This window comes from Poecilia reticulata, chromosome 14 (genome assembly GCF_904066995.2).
Source record: "Poecilia reticulata chromosome 14, P_reticulata-male-v2, whole genome shotgun sequence".
NCBI lineage: Eukaryota > Metazoa > Chordata > Actinopteri > Cyprinodontiformes > Poeciliidae > Poecilia > Poecilia reticulata.
Window position 1 is genome coordinate 22,351,976 of NC_088843.1, and position 12,172 is coordinate 22,364,147.

Genomic DNA, 12,172 nt, shown 5'->3' on the forward strand with positions numbered 1-12,172 from the left:
CGGGGTCGGGTCACGGGGGCAGAAGCTTCAGAAGGGAGGCCCAGACTTCCCTCTCCCCAGCCTCTTCTTCCAGCTCCTCCGGGGGAATCTCAAGGTGTTCCCAGGCAATAGAGAGACATAGTCCCTCCAGCGTGTCCTGGGTCTTCCCCGAGGCCTCCTCCCGGTGTATAAATCAGTGAAAGTTTAGAATTTAATTATGGGGTTAAAGGTCAAACTTAACCAAAACTACACCAGTATCTTTCACTGAAACCCAAACAGAACAGTTTCATAATTTGGATTTTTATCTGATTTCATCTGAGGTAATCAAAGAAATAAACGATTAGTTTCCAACAGGAACCAACATGGTCAGAACAGGATGAGAGTATCAACCACTGGGTAAAATGGCTGCTCAGGTAAACAGAACCAACCCAGATTTCTGCTCTGGTTCCGTCAGGTCTCTGTCTCTCTCCCATCAGGGAGCAACAGATCCAACAGCTGCTCCGTCAGGCTGCCAGTGGCTGTGTTTCCATTAAACATAGAACTGCATAAATTGAAATTACGAAAATAAATTCGCTTTATGGAAACGTACCAATTTCGACAAAACTCACGTTTTCCCTAAAAAGGCACTGAGATGAGGTGGTGTCGAAAAATTTGTTGTTCGCAAAACTGCGAATGGGTGTTTTCTATATTCAATACATGCAAAACCTCAATAAATAAACTCAGATATTTCAACCCAGACTGGATTCATACTTGTAACTAAAAGGTTGTGGCTCCAGATGGAGCTAAAAATCTCTGCAACTGGACAAATGGATGGCTAAATAAAGCAAACATGATATGGAATCATTCAGTGACGACTTTTAATCATTTACAGACTTTGGATGTAAAGTCAGCAACTACAGTCACATCACATTCACTCTGCTGTGCATAAATACTGTACAAAAATATTACTGTCTCCACTTAAAAACATCTTCAAACCATCGCTGGAGTCAACAAGCGGAATAAATTAAAAAGAATAAATTATGTCTTCTGAAAGATAATTTATAAATATTGAAAGGAAGTGTCGAAAAATGGCCGTAAAAACAACTTTTTCTTCAGTTTTGACCCTTTTCAAGAAGCTTTTCCAGAAGCTATGTTCACAGTTTGTAATGGCAGTTCCTTCTCCACCAGAGGGCGCTCTAGCTCCGTGTGTTCAGGCTCAGTTGAGTGCAGCTCGTCTCTCCGTGTCTACAGCCGACACGTCTGGTACTTTCCGTGTGAAGAGTTGGCCATCTCGTAGAAGAGGACGTAGGCGTTGCTGTTGCGCACCTGGCTGGACGACATGGGGCTGACCCTGCAGAGAGACGCGCGACATGTTTTTAATTTATTTCATTCATTTAGATCTTAAAATGAACACCCTACATTTTAACATAAACAAAAGTTTTGAATAAAAAGGAGTAGTTTGATGAAAAGAACAATCGTGCATAGATAGGTGGCACGTTATTGCTTACATCCGGAAGAAAAAAAACAAAAACGTAGTTGAGCCTTTTAACTAAATGAAACCTGGAGAAGTAGGGATTATTAATTGAATGCAGTGCGCCACACGCTGGGAAGTAGTTGCAAAACAAGTCACAAACACTTTTTTCTCGCTCTCCTTGTCGCTACGCAGACTCGTTACCATAGCAACTGACTGACATCAACGCTACTATATGTTTCAGGATTCAACACCAAAAAACACTCAAACATTTCCCACACAAAGAACAGAACATTCAGGTCATTCATGTTTTCAGGCTTGATGTTTATCTTTGTGATTATTGATAAGATCACTGTGGTACATTAGCTACCTTTGCGGTTAGCTAGTCTAAATTAGCTAATCTAATACAGCAGTGGTTGATAGCTACTGATGCTCTCCTGATGATCTGTCAGTCGCTGTGTGTCGCCTTTCTTCTTTCTTTTTTTGTTTACTGAACCAAAACACCAAATTCCACAGCACATTGTCATGTTATGGTTGTTAAAATCAAGCTAGCATAGCTGACCTACTTTCCTCTCCTTTGCCATTTTCTTTTTAATTAAAACTTTTTCCTAACCTTATTTAGTTGTTGTAGTGTTGACATTTGGTAGCAAAGCACTGCGTCTCTTTTATATATCATGCATACATTAAAGATTTAGCGCTTCATATTGAAGACTTGACAGCTAAAACCAATGCTAGTCATCATTTGCTAGCAGCCTTTTTTCCTCCTTTTTTACAAACTAAAAATAGGACTTGTTTATCCTTTTCAAACATTCCCTCAAACTTCTACACAATAGGTGAAATAGGGAACGATCTGTGAATTGTATAACATCATTCAACGAGTCTTACATTTTATATAATGACCTAATTTTCCTTGATATGTTAATTGTTGATGTGTGGTTTCCAGTTTATGTTTTCATCAAGAGGAATTTGATCTCTCTCACGGTTAATCTCAACCCCATCAACATCAACCACTCTTTTGCTAAATATCATGTAGTTCGTTTTTTCAACATTCACTGATAATTTATTTACATTATGTGCGTGTTTAACCTGCTGAGCACACGCACATACACAAATCCACAGGCTCGTAAACACACAGCTGACCCCTAATTTGGTCGTAAAATTTAAGCTGCTGCAGAGTTTTACGGCGACAATGAGGTCAGCGGTGGGGGCAGCAGGTGGAGGCTGCGTGATCAGCCTGATAAGCTGATACGTGAACCCAGTGAGGTGAGATCTGATACCTGGAGTCGTTGTAGCTGAACCACTCCCCCTGCGCCGGATTCCTGCAGGACGACGTGTAATGGCCGCCCAGCGTGTTCCCCGTGTGGTTGGACACAGCGTACAGGTTGTAGATGGGACGCTCTGCAGGAAGAATCAATTGTTTAATGTGCTTTACATCCCAAAAACATCATAAAAACCAGTGACAGACATTAAACTCTGTCGAACGCCATAATCAAAATTATTGGCCAATGTTGGAGTTATTATGAATCAAAATCAGCTTTAACCAGCTTAGTTTTGGTCTTGATTTAAAGGATCTTAGTGTTTCAGATGTTTTGCAGTTTTCTGGAAGTTTGGTCGACATTTGTGGTGTGGAGTTTTTCTAAAATTTGCCGGGATGTTAGTCCTTTAATCCTGTAAATAGTGACAGAAGACCGACTTTGTAACTGTCTTTATGTGACTCTGAAGGATCAGGAACTAGATTTGGGCCTGATTTGTAGTTTTTAGCTGTAACAGATGAAGCTTCTTCTCGAGACAGTTTCTGTTTTTGCTGCAGATACTCACCGCTGCTGTCCGCTGAAAACTCCCTCAGGTCCAGATCTTTGAGAGGAAAGTTGACGAAGGTGTTCAGTTTGCTCGCTCGGACATTTGAGTCTGAGAAACGTTTCAGGTCTGAGAGGCAAACCGGGGTCAAGGCACAAAACGTTTATCTGGTATACTTTTATGTTAGTGGGAGGATTAGCATCTGCCTGCTGCAAAAACGACTGCAAAAAGGATACGAAGTACAAGAACCTGAGGGAACCTCTGGATGCTGAACCTCTTGGTGCATTTTCTTCTGGCTTTGCATTTGTTGCAGGTCTGAGAAAGAAACAAAGGTGTTGCAGGCAGTTAGATTTTGTCTGCAGCATCTTAAAACAGATAAAGCTGCTAGCCGTTGTCAGGTCTGTTACCGGTCTTTCTTCTCCGTCCAGCACGTCTTCCCTTGTGAAGAGCTTCAAGCAGTCCTTCAGCGTCACTTCACCAGAGTTCTTCTGTAAAGGATCAGTCAACATCCAGTCAGGAAAATTAATTTATCACAATCTCAGAGTGTCATGATCTAAAATGAAGGTTTCAAGAAGAATTTAATGTTTTATTGATTTTTTTTGCTTTCTGAGAGCTTAACATTATCAACGCCAGGATAGAGCAGTAAAATGTGGGGCTGATTATTTCAGTAATTGATTATTCTGATGATTAATTGATTAATCAACAAAATAATTGATTACTCTATCAATTATACTTATGATTAATTAGCTAATTATCAGAATAATCAATTATTCTATGAATTATATTGTCGATTAATTGCCAGAATAATTGCTTATCCTATCAATTATTCTGATGATTAATCGGATAAAAAACTGCAACATTCAGCATATTTATTTCTGAGCTTATTTTCCACTTTAGAAATACATAAAAATGCAATTAATCAAGTAATTCAATAAATTTTCTACATAAAATAAACATGTTATTGTCTAAAATGCAGTAACAGCATTATTTTTGCGAGGCTTGACTATTTGTGGTAAAGAAAGCATCTAAAGCTCAGTCAACCCTTCAAACATAAACTGATTAATCATTGATAGCAAAAGTTGCTGAACAGGATTTGTTTTTTTTTTTACTGAATTTGAACCAGGTGAAGGAAAAACACTAGATGAGTTCTGGGTAGAACATATGGCTTTTTAAAGTCTGAATACTCCAGTTAACGATTAATCGTTCACTAAATTAGTTAATCCGATTAATCGTTTCAGCCCAAGTAAAATAGTTGCTGGAGTCTCATCATTTGGGTTTTTGTAGAAGTAGAGTTTTAAGCAGAAATCGGGTTTATTTCAGGTAAGTGGTGCTGAACCAGAATCTGATTGGCTGGCAGGTTGTGTCTCCTCACCTGTGCGATCGGAACCGATAGATCCCAAAACGGCTCGAACACGGTGGAGCGGAAACCACAAACTGTGCAGGTCAGAGAGCTTTTCAACTGCCCCGCAAACAGGTCTGGAAGCAGGCATGTGAGAGGTCAAAGGTCACGTTCACTGGAAGGCAGTCATGTTGCTTCGCTGATGTTTCAAAGACTCTTACCAACGACTCTACTGTCCTCTCTCTCCAGGTACATGTTCCACGTCCGCTGGGCTTTTTCTTCATCACTGCAGATCAAATAATTGAGATTTAGCAGAAGAACACGAGTGAAGCTGAGAAACCTCTCGAGGAGGGAGTCGGCTTACGGGAGGTGGTCGATGTCCTGGACAGACACCTTTTGCCGGATCGTGGCCCTGTTCACCTCGTTGTGAAGGCCGTCCAACAGGAAGCGCAGGAACTCCTGGGCGTCCTGCTGGCTGCAGAGAAAAACGATTTTATCCAATCTGACAACTTCTCTCATCTGAGGTTTGAGGCTTCCTGAGAAGAAGAAGAGAAACTTACTTGCAGCCGATAAATTTGGGGGCAAATTTCTGTATCTGGTTTTTGAATTCGGACGGACTGACGGCCTCGTTGTTCACAGACGTCCACAGATTCTGAGTCAGCTTTGCAAACTCTAAACCAGAAAACGAAAGCAAGACAGGAAGAGAGAAAAATGTTAGCGATTTATTAGTAAATCTATCCTTAGTCTCACAGTCTAACAGGAATCATCCCAACATAATCTCAAACTCTGCAAATGAAATCGAGAGAACATGGAATGCATCTCTGCATGTTTATATATTTATGAAGAACCGGAGGAAACAAAGAACCCATCCTGAGTCCCACAGTACCAAAAGTATCTGCTGCCAATATTTCAACGGTCAAAATCAAATGTCCAAATGAAACAATCTCAAAACTAAATATTAATGCTCAGCAGAGAAGGTCAGTGGTAACTTCGGTCTCTGTCATGAATATCAGAACAAATTTAGATTCAACACAGATGACATGTTTTAATGATGGCTGAGACTTTGATGCGTTGATTTTATAAATTATTCACATAAATTTAAAAAACTTCAACAGAACTTTTGGCTTTCTTTTTTGTTTATGTATGAATGTTCCACCCGGAACATTTGTGTTCGCACGTTTCTGGTACATCTGTAAATCTGACGCACAAGTAACATTTACCAACAACTTGAAAAGAACCAGAACATATTAAAACAATACATATATTTGCTATTGAGTTCATATGTCTATTTATTCAATAATTTTGCAGGAAAAATGGGTTTTTGAATTGAAAATGTTGATTATTTTGTAAATGCATAGTTTTGATTTATTGTAATGAATGAATTACAGACATGTCCCTCCTCTAGTATTACTAAAACGTCTGCTGACCTGATGTTCCCACCCTGAGCCCAGGATGCATAGCGTGCCACTAAAGGTGATAAACGTCCACTGCGCTCAGATTACGTCGCAAAAACGACACATTAAACACTGCAGCTTTTCTGGGTCTCGTTCGCTGACTGAAGCTGGAAGGATTTGGGTTTAACAGCTGAGCCACGATGAGGGAGTGTAAAAACATAAAGTTTACAGGTTGAGACCTACACCTGACTCAGAAACCGTCTGAAAGCTGATAACGCAGCATTCGTCACGCAGAGGCTCAGCCCACCTTCCATGAGCGCCGTGTTGGTCCGGCGGTTCAGCTCCATCAGGTGGAAGTTCCACAGGCAGTAGTCTCTCAGCTCGGACGTGTTGCTCAGACACTGCAGGATGGAGTTCATGAAGCACTGGAAACGAGAGCAAACGTCACCACGGATCCAGTCTGAGCTGCTGGTTTCACTGGGAGAGATGCTGGGAGGCTGAGAGGCTTACCGTGTTGCCCAGGTTCCTCAGCCCCACCAGGCCCTGCGGACTCTTGCTCTGTTCACAACAGAAACATTCAAAATTACCTCAGACATCAAAATCCTACATTTTTCAGCCTGACTTCAGCTTTAAGACCTTTTTGGTTCTTTTCTTCTATTTCTCGTCTGTTCCAGAGTTTATTTGTACCAAGTTGCTTTCTGAGATGTTTCCGCCTACTTCGTGCTGTCAAGACAGGTTCTGTTTAAGTCTGGAAGTAATCACCACAAAACCACAAAATTTATTTTTTATCTAGTTCCAACAGCAAATATCAGTAACACAATAACTAACTAACGTACATGATACAAATAATCAAGCATTATCGTGTTATTTAAAAAATGAATTGAATTACTAGACTGCTTGATTTCTTAATGTATTTCGAATGTATAAAACAAGCTTACGTGGCTAATTTTTGCATTTTTTGCTACATTACGACCATAAATATATTTAACGTGGGAGGCCAACACAAAATGATATACAAAAGCGAAGTAGAAAGAAAATTAGACAGAATTAAAAACATTTTCAACTGAAAAGTGCGGTGTGTAAAAGTATTCAGCCTCATTCAGCCAGTTGCCTTCAGAAGTTGCCTGATGACTGCTAATGGTTAAATGATGTGTAATCTAATCTGAATTTTTTTTTTTTATGTTCATGGTTCTAATGTGACAAAATATGGAAAAGTAGATATTTTTATTTTTTGTTCTATTTCAGATCCAAGCTCCCTCTCCAGTTTCTAACTGAATATTTGGTTTCTGCAGCAGCAGCAGCATTTTTTATTTTTATGCTGCAGTCTGAATCATACGATGAGGTCAGATGATGTCAGATGATGTGATGGTGGGAGGAGTCGGGTTCTGGATCTGAGGTCACGGGGAGAATAAATTAGTCTATGCAGACGACATCGTGGCGTTTCATCACGTTGTCGTGATGAAACGCAACATGTCTCCATAGTTTGATTCATCCAGGCCTTAAATAACCTTTTCCTTAAAACACTTCCTACTCAGTCTGGAGGACAGAAAACTGAAATGTCTGTGCTCCCATATTATTTTCACATAAATTAGCTGCAAAGTATCACTGGTTGATGTTAGAAATTTTCAATAAATCAACTTAATAAATATTTCGAGGGAGGATTTTGATGGTATTTCTGCTATGAAATGATGCATTGTGGGTAAAAAAAGTACTATAACCTTACTCATTTTCAAATAATTGAGTACTTTTTATATTACTAATATCCCAAAATATGAATGCATGACACCTGAAATGGGTTTAAATGTTTTATATAACAGTAAAATGCTACAAAACAGAGATTAAATTAAAGAAAGAGAAGAAAATAAAGGTTTTTGAGCCCGCCCCCAAACATCGCAGCCCTGGGCTACCGCCAGACATTTCTACAGTCTGGGTCTTAGATGCTTTCTGCTAAAAAAAGTTCAGTTCCCAGAGCCGCTTACATAATCTGAAAATGAGTAAAAATAGTTTTATTTTTATAATCAACACCCGCATTTAGTTTCATTAAGCCACCCTGATGATCTAATGTTGACACAACAGATTGTTTCGAGGTGATGATGTTCCAGCGGGCGCTGACATGCGGTTCAGTCATCACTTCTGTTACATAATAACGCAATAATGAGCTGACCAAGCAGCGAAATGCATCAACGCCTCTGCTGACAGGTGGAAATGTAAATATGTTCACCTTTAAACTGGGAATTAAGCAGCAGCAGCAGCAGCAGCAGCAGCAGCGGCTCATGTATGGAGGGCATAAAAATAACATAAAAAGCTTGAGAATGTGATTCATTAAAAAAAACTTTTAAACTTATTTGTAATATTTGTTTATAATTTTCAACAGTATTTATGTAAAATCATCACTATTCTTTCATTTTTTAAAACTTTTATTCAATATAATTTTTTGTGACATTTCATTTAAGTAGTTTTTATATATTCTGTTTTTATTCACTTTTTAGAAAACTATACGTTGGTTTATTTTATTTGCAGCACATATTTTAGATCAGTTAGAATCGGCATTAAAAAACCAGCATTGGTCAATTTCTACTTATTACTGCTATTAATGCATGTATAATCCTAGATAACTCTGGTTTAAATCGGTCTCTGCCATCTGGAAGCAGACATATGGTGTGGGTCCAAACCAGCAGGACCGGGCTCACAGGAAGTGATGCGTTCAGGTGAACTCTGTGCACCGGCTGGCAGGACTTCAGAGAGCCTGGGAACATTCTGTGCTGAAATATTGGCGCCCTGCAGGCGTGCAGCATGTGACGGCGGCGGTGGCAGCAGCCTCGCCTTGGCTGAGGGTGTAAACACGTTGGAGCGGGTTCTGGAGACCCGGCTGAACCCAAGTTTTATCGTCTAGATGTTTACACAGTAAACACAGAGCGACATGGTTCAAATGAAAACGCAGGAATCCAAGGAATCTTAAAGGAAAACAGCAGAAAGTGAGGAGAAATGTGGATATTTCCAGACAAATCCTCCATCCTGAAATGTTTTCTGTAAATTCATGATGGATTTTTATTTTTAAATCACTGTGGAAATGGACACTGTTTGAGAAATGACTCATTTAAAAACATGATTCTATTTCAGCATCTTTTGGTATTTCTCCCTTTCATACAGAGATTATTTTAGTAACGGACTACAGAACTCATGTTATTTAGGAAGAGGCTCATTATAAAGTTAAAATACGTTTTTGATGAATATTTGCAGGAATAAAGTAAAGTTTTAGCATAAAATTCCAGCTGCAACTGTTTGTTTTACACAGTAATGCAGATTTGTTATTGAATATTTTGATTTTAGGGATGTAAATAATTATTTGAGTAATTGATTTTTCAGATTTTTAGGTATTTTTCTCCTTCATCCAGATTTTTAAAAAATGAATTATATGTAATTAGTTTAGTTCCTTTTGTAAATATGAAAATAAACATTTTATTGCCTAAATGCAACAACATAGCTACTTCAGTGAATTTGAACCAGGTGAAGTTAAAGCAAAGATTTTTATCTTATTATATGCACTTTGTTCAGTTTTGACTTAATTAATACTGCTTTAAATATGTCCTTTTTTTCAAGTTTGTATTTTCCGGTTTATGATTAATTGGTTAGCTGACGATTATTTCAATAAACGATTAATCATGATTAAAAACCGACGATTATCTCCGTTTCCTTCGGTCCTAAGATGAGCATGGAGTTAAATGAAAACTCTCTGGTCTCGGTTGAGGTTCTGGTTATGTAAGAAGCTCCTCGGGTCGACCTGAGCCCGACACCTCCGGCCCACGTAAACAGAAATATGTGCTGACTGCGGGCCGGTCCTGGTGCCAGCAGAGTCCTGCTGTGTGAACGATAAGGTGTTCTTCCTGGGACGCGCCGCTTATCAGCAGTTCTGCTTCCCGTTACGCAACAGCCCCACTTGATGCAGCCGTCTGCAGCTTTTCTCCCCAACACCCGATCCGCTCCGCATGCAGGACGCCCGGCTCAACTTTACCGTCATTTCTACACACTCATGCAACATGCAGCCAAGATTCAACTGTGTTGGTCAATTTAATCTCTGTGGAAAAGTATTTACACCTTTATAGATTCCTTCTGTTTTTAAATGTTGCAGATCATCAAATAAACTTTAATATCAGAGAAAAAGCAGCAGGTAACTAGAAAAAAAGCGGGTTTTTTTTAAAGTGATGATTTATCTGGACTCGGCAAAAGCAGGCCCAGATCATCACACTACCACCACCGTGTTCGACTGTTATAGCTGTAGAGTCGTTGCTTTTTGAGATTTCTTTGCCTGCTTCATGTCATGTTTTTATCTTTAATGCAAATTTTATATACATTTTTAACCGTTTTGGAATAATCACTGTGTCGTTCTTTCAGCAAATGACCTCTATTGGAGTCTTTAAACGATTAGTCGATTAGTTGGAAATTATTTCAATAATCGATTAATCATGACTAATCATTTCAGGCCTATTTTGTAGCAGAAAACAATGATTATGTCTGTGCAGCTGTTTTCCTTTAATGCATTATCTCACAGCATACTGCAATCAGGCAAAACATTATGACCACTCACAGATCTGGTCAGGTGATGCTGGAGTTTAACCTGCTGCAGACGAAACTCCAGGAGAAAAAACAGTCAGTGTCCACGCTGGTCATAATGTTATGCCTGAATGTTGCATGTGATTGCTTCCAGTTTTATTATTATATTTTATGTGCAGAAATGCTCAAATATGATTAAAAGTCAGAAATTTATAAAACACACTTTCTACATAGAAATAAAAAAATACTTTTTGTCTTATTTAAGTGCAGCTAAATGCACTTCTCTACATTTCTAGGGTGAATAAAAATATAAATTCTTCTGGAAGAAAACAAAAATTGATAACTAAAAATTGATATTTGCGGAGCAGAATGAAGTTAATCTGCAGGAAAAACACATTAAAACCTTTTTCCAGAGAAAAGACCCGGATGTGGACTCACCTTGGCCGGGTTGATGATCAGACCCATGAAGGTGTTGACCAGCATGGAGCGGGACAGCTGCTTGCGCCGCAGCTCCGGTTCGTCCAGCGGCAGCCCGACGGGGTGTCCCGGGGCCGTCACCGTGTAGGAGTGTCGCAGAGACGGCATGATGCTGCTGGTTCTGTCGGAGTGCTGGTTCGGGTTGCTGGTTCGGGTTTAACTCCCCGGTGTCGGTCGGTTCTCAGATGTAGAAATGTGACAGGGGCGGCGCGCGCCTCAGTTTTTACCGAGGGACGCGAACGGCCCCACCCACTCTGAAAATCCACCGGTGATGCCTTCAGGTGCTGTCGGAAATACAGCGTTCATGGACAAATTCAGTTGGAAATAATGCCATAAAGGTAAAGAAAAATCTAAAATATGTCTTTTAAAGCTACTTAAAGTAAAGATAACAAAAATTGGCATTAGTTTGAGATATTCTGACAAGTTTAAAAAGTTAGAAGATCAATTTATTCAGCTAATTCCTTGTTTTATTCCTGTTTTCTACATACGAGCAATTAATGATTACTTTTTTTTGCTTAAGTGCAGCTAAATGCACTTCTTTAAATTTCTAGGGCAAATAAAATGATGAGTTCTTCTGGGAAAACTGCTTTAAATATAAATAGAAAAATAAATTTAGAATATTTTTTGTGTTTACGTAATTAAATACCATGGAAAAACACAGCTAAATTCATACGTAGCAGATTATAGCTAAAACAGTATATTTTTCATTAAAATATAAAAGAAACCCCAACATTTTCTAATGTCTAATGATGACTTTAGTAATCGATTATTCTGATTTCATGGTATTTTTCTCTTTCATTCAGAGATTTTCTTTTTAATTACCTGAATCATATTGTGAAGAAGAGGCTTGTTATAAAGTTAAAATATGAACATTTTCATATACATTTGCAGGAATAAAGTAAAGTTTTGGGATGAAATCAGAGGTGCCGCTAATAATTTTACACATTAAATGGCAGATTTGTATAGATATCAATTGTTTTAAGATATTCTGAATTTAGTGCTGCAACATTCATGCTGCCTGAGTAAAAATGTTTTAATTTTGAGTTTTTAACAATTTATTAAAATAAATGTTTTTTCCCCATAATGTGGAATAGTTATAAAACAAAATCAATTATTTTTAAAAGTAAAATTTGAATGTATGGTGCATTTTCTTTAATCAAAATGGGGTCAAAATTATATATACAA

General features: G+C 38.7%; 1 protein-coding gene across 2 annotated transcripts; it reads right to left on the reverse strand.

Moving 5' to 3' along the window:
- Positions 1–814: 814 nt before the first annotated feature.
- LOC103476332 (ubiquitin carboxyl-terminal hydrolase 2-like) lies at positions 815–11,196 on the reverse strand. Of its 2 annotated transcripts, none has more exons than XM_008428607.3 (12): positions 10,949–11,196; positions 6,470–6,517; positions 6,267–6,384; positions 5,126–5,237; positions 4,930–5,040; positions 4,787–4,851; positions 4,599–4,702; positions 3,634–3,714; positions 3,463–3,541; positions 3,248–3,355; positions 2,707–2,827; positions 815–1,309 (listed from the first exon to the last, which is right to left on the reverse strand). In XM_008428607.3, the coding sequence occupies exons 1-12, from the start codon at positions 11,093–11,095 to the stop codon at positions 1,204–1,206; spliced, it is 1,200 nt and encodes a 399-aa protein (XP_008426829.1). In that variant the 5' UTR covers positions 11,096–11,196; the 3' UTR covers positions 815–1,203. The 2 variants fall into 2 exon arrangements, with proteins under 2 accessions (XP_008426829.1, XP_008426830.1); XM_008428608.3 differs by lacking the exon at positions 10,949–11,196 and adding an exon at positions 6,596–6,706.
- Between the last annotated feature and the right edge of the window lie 976 nt (positions 11,197–12,172).

What these genes read in the sequence shown, in the direction of transcription:
- LOC103476332 (XM_008428607.3), bottom strand. Translation starts at nt 11,095, where the DNA reads ATGCCGTCTCTGCGACACTCCTACACGGTGACGGCCCCGGGACACCCC. An exon ending in CAGGACATCGACCACCTCCC is followed by an intron (nt 4,852 to 4,929) that starts GTAAGCCGACTC and finishes TTTGATCTGCAG; the next exon opens with TGATGAAGAAAAAGCCCAGC. An exon ending in TTCAGCTACAACGACTCCAG is followed by an intron (nt 1,310 to 2,706) that starts GTATCAGATCTC and finishes GTCTCTCTGCAG; the next exon opens with GGTCAGCCCCATGTCGTCCA.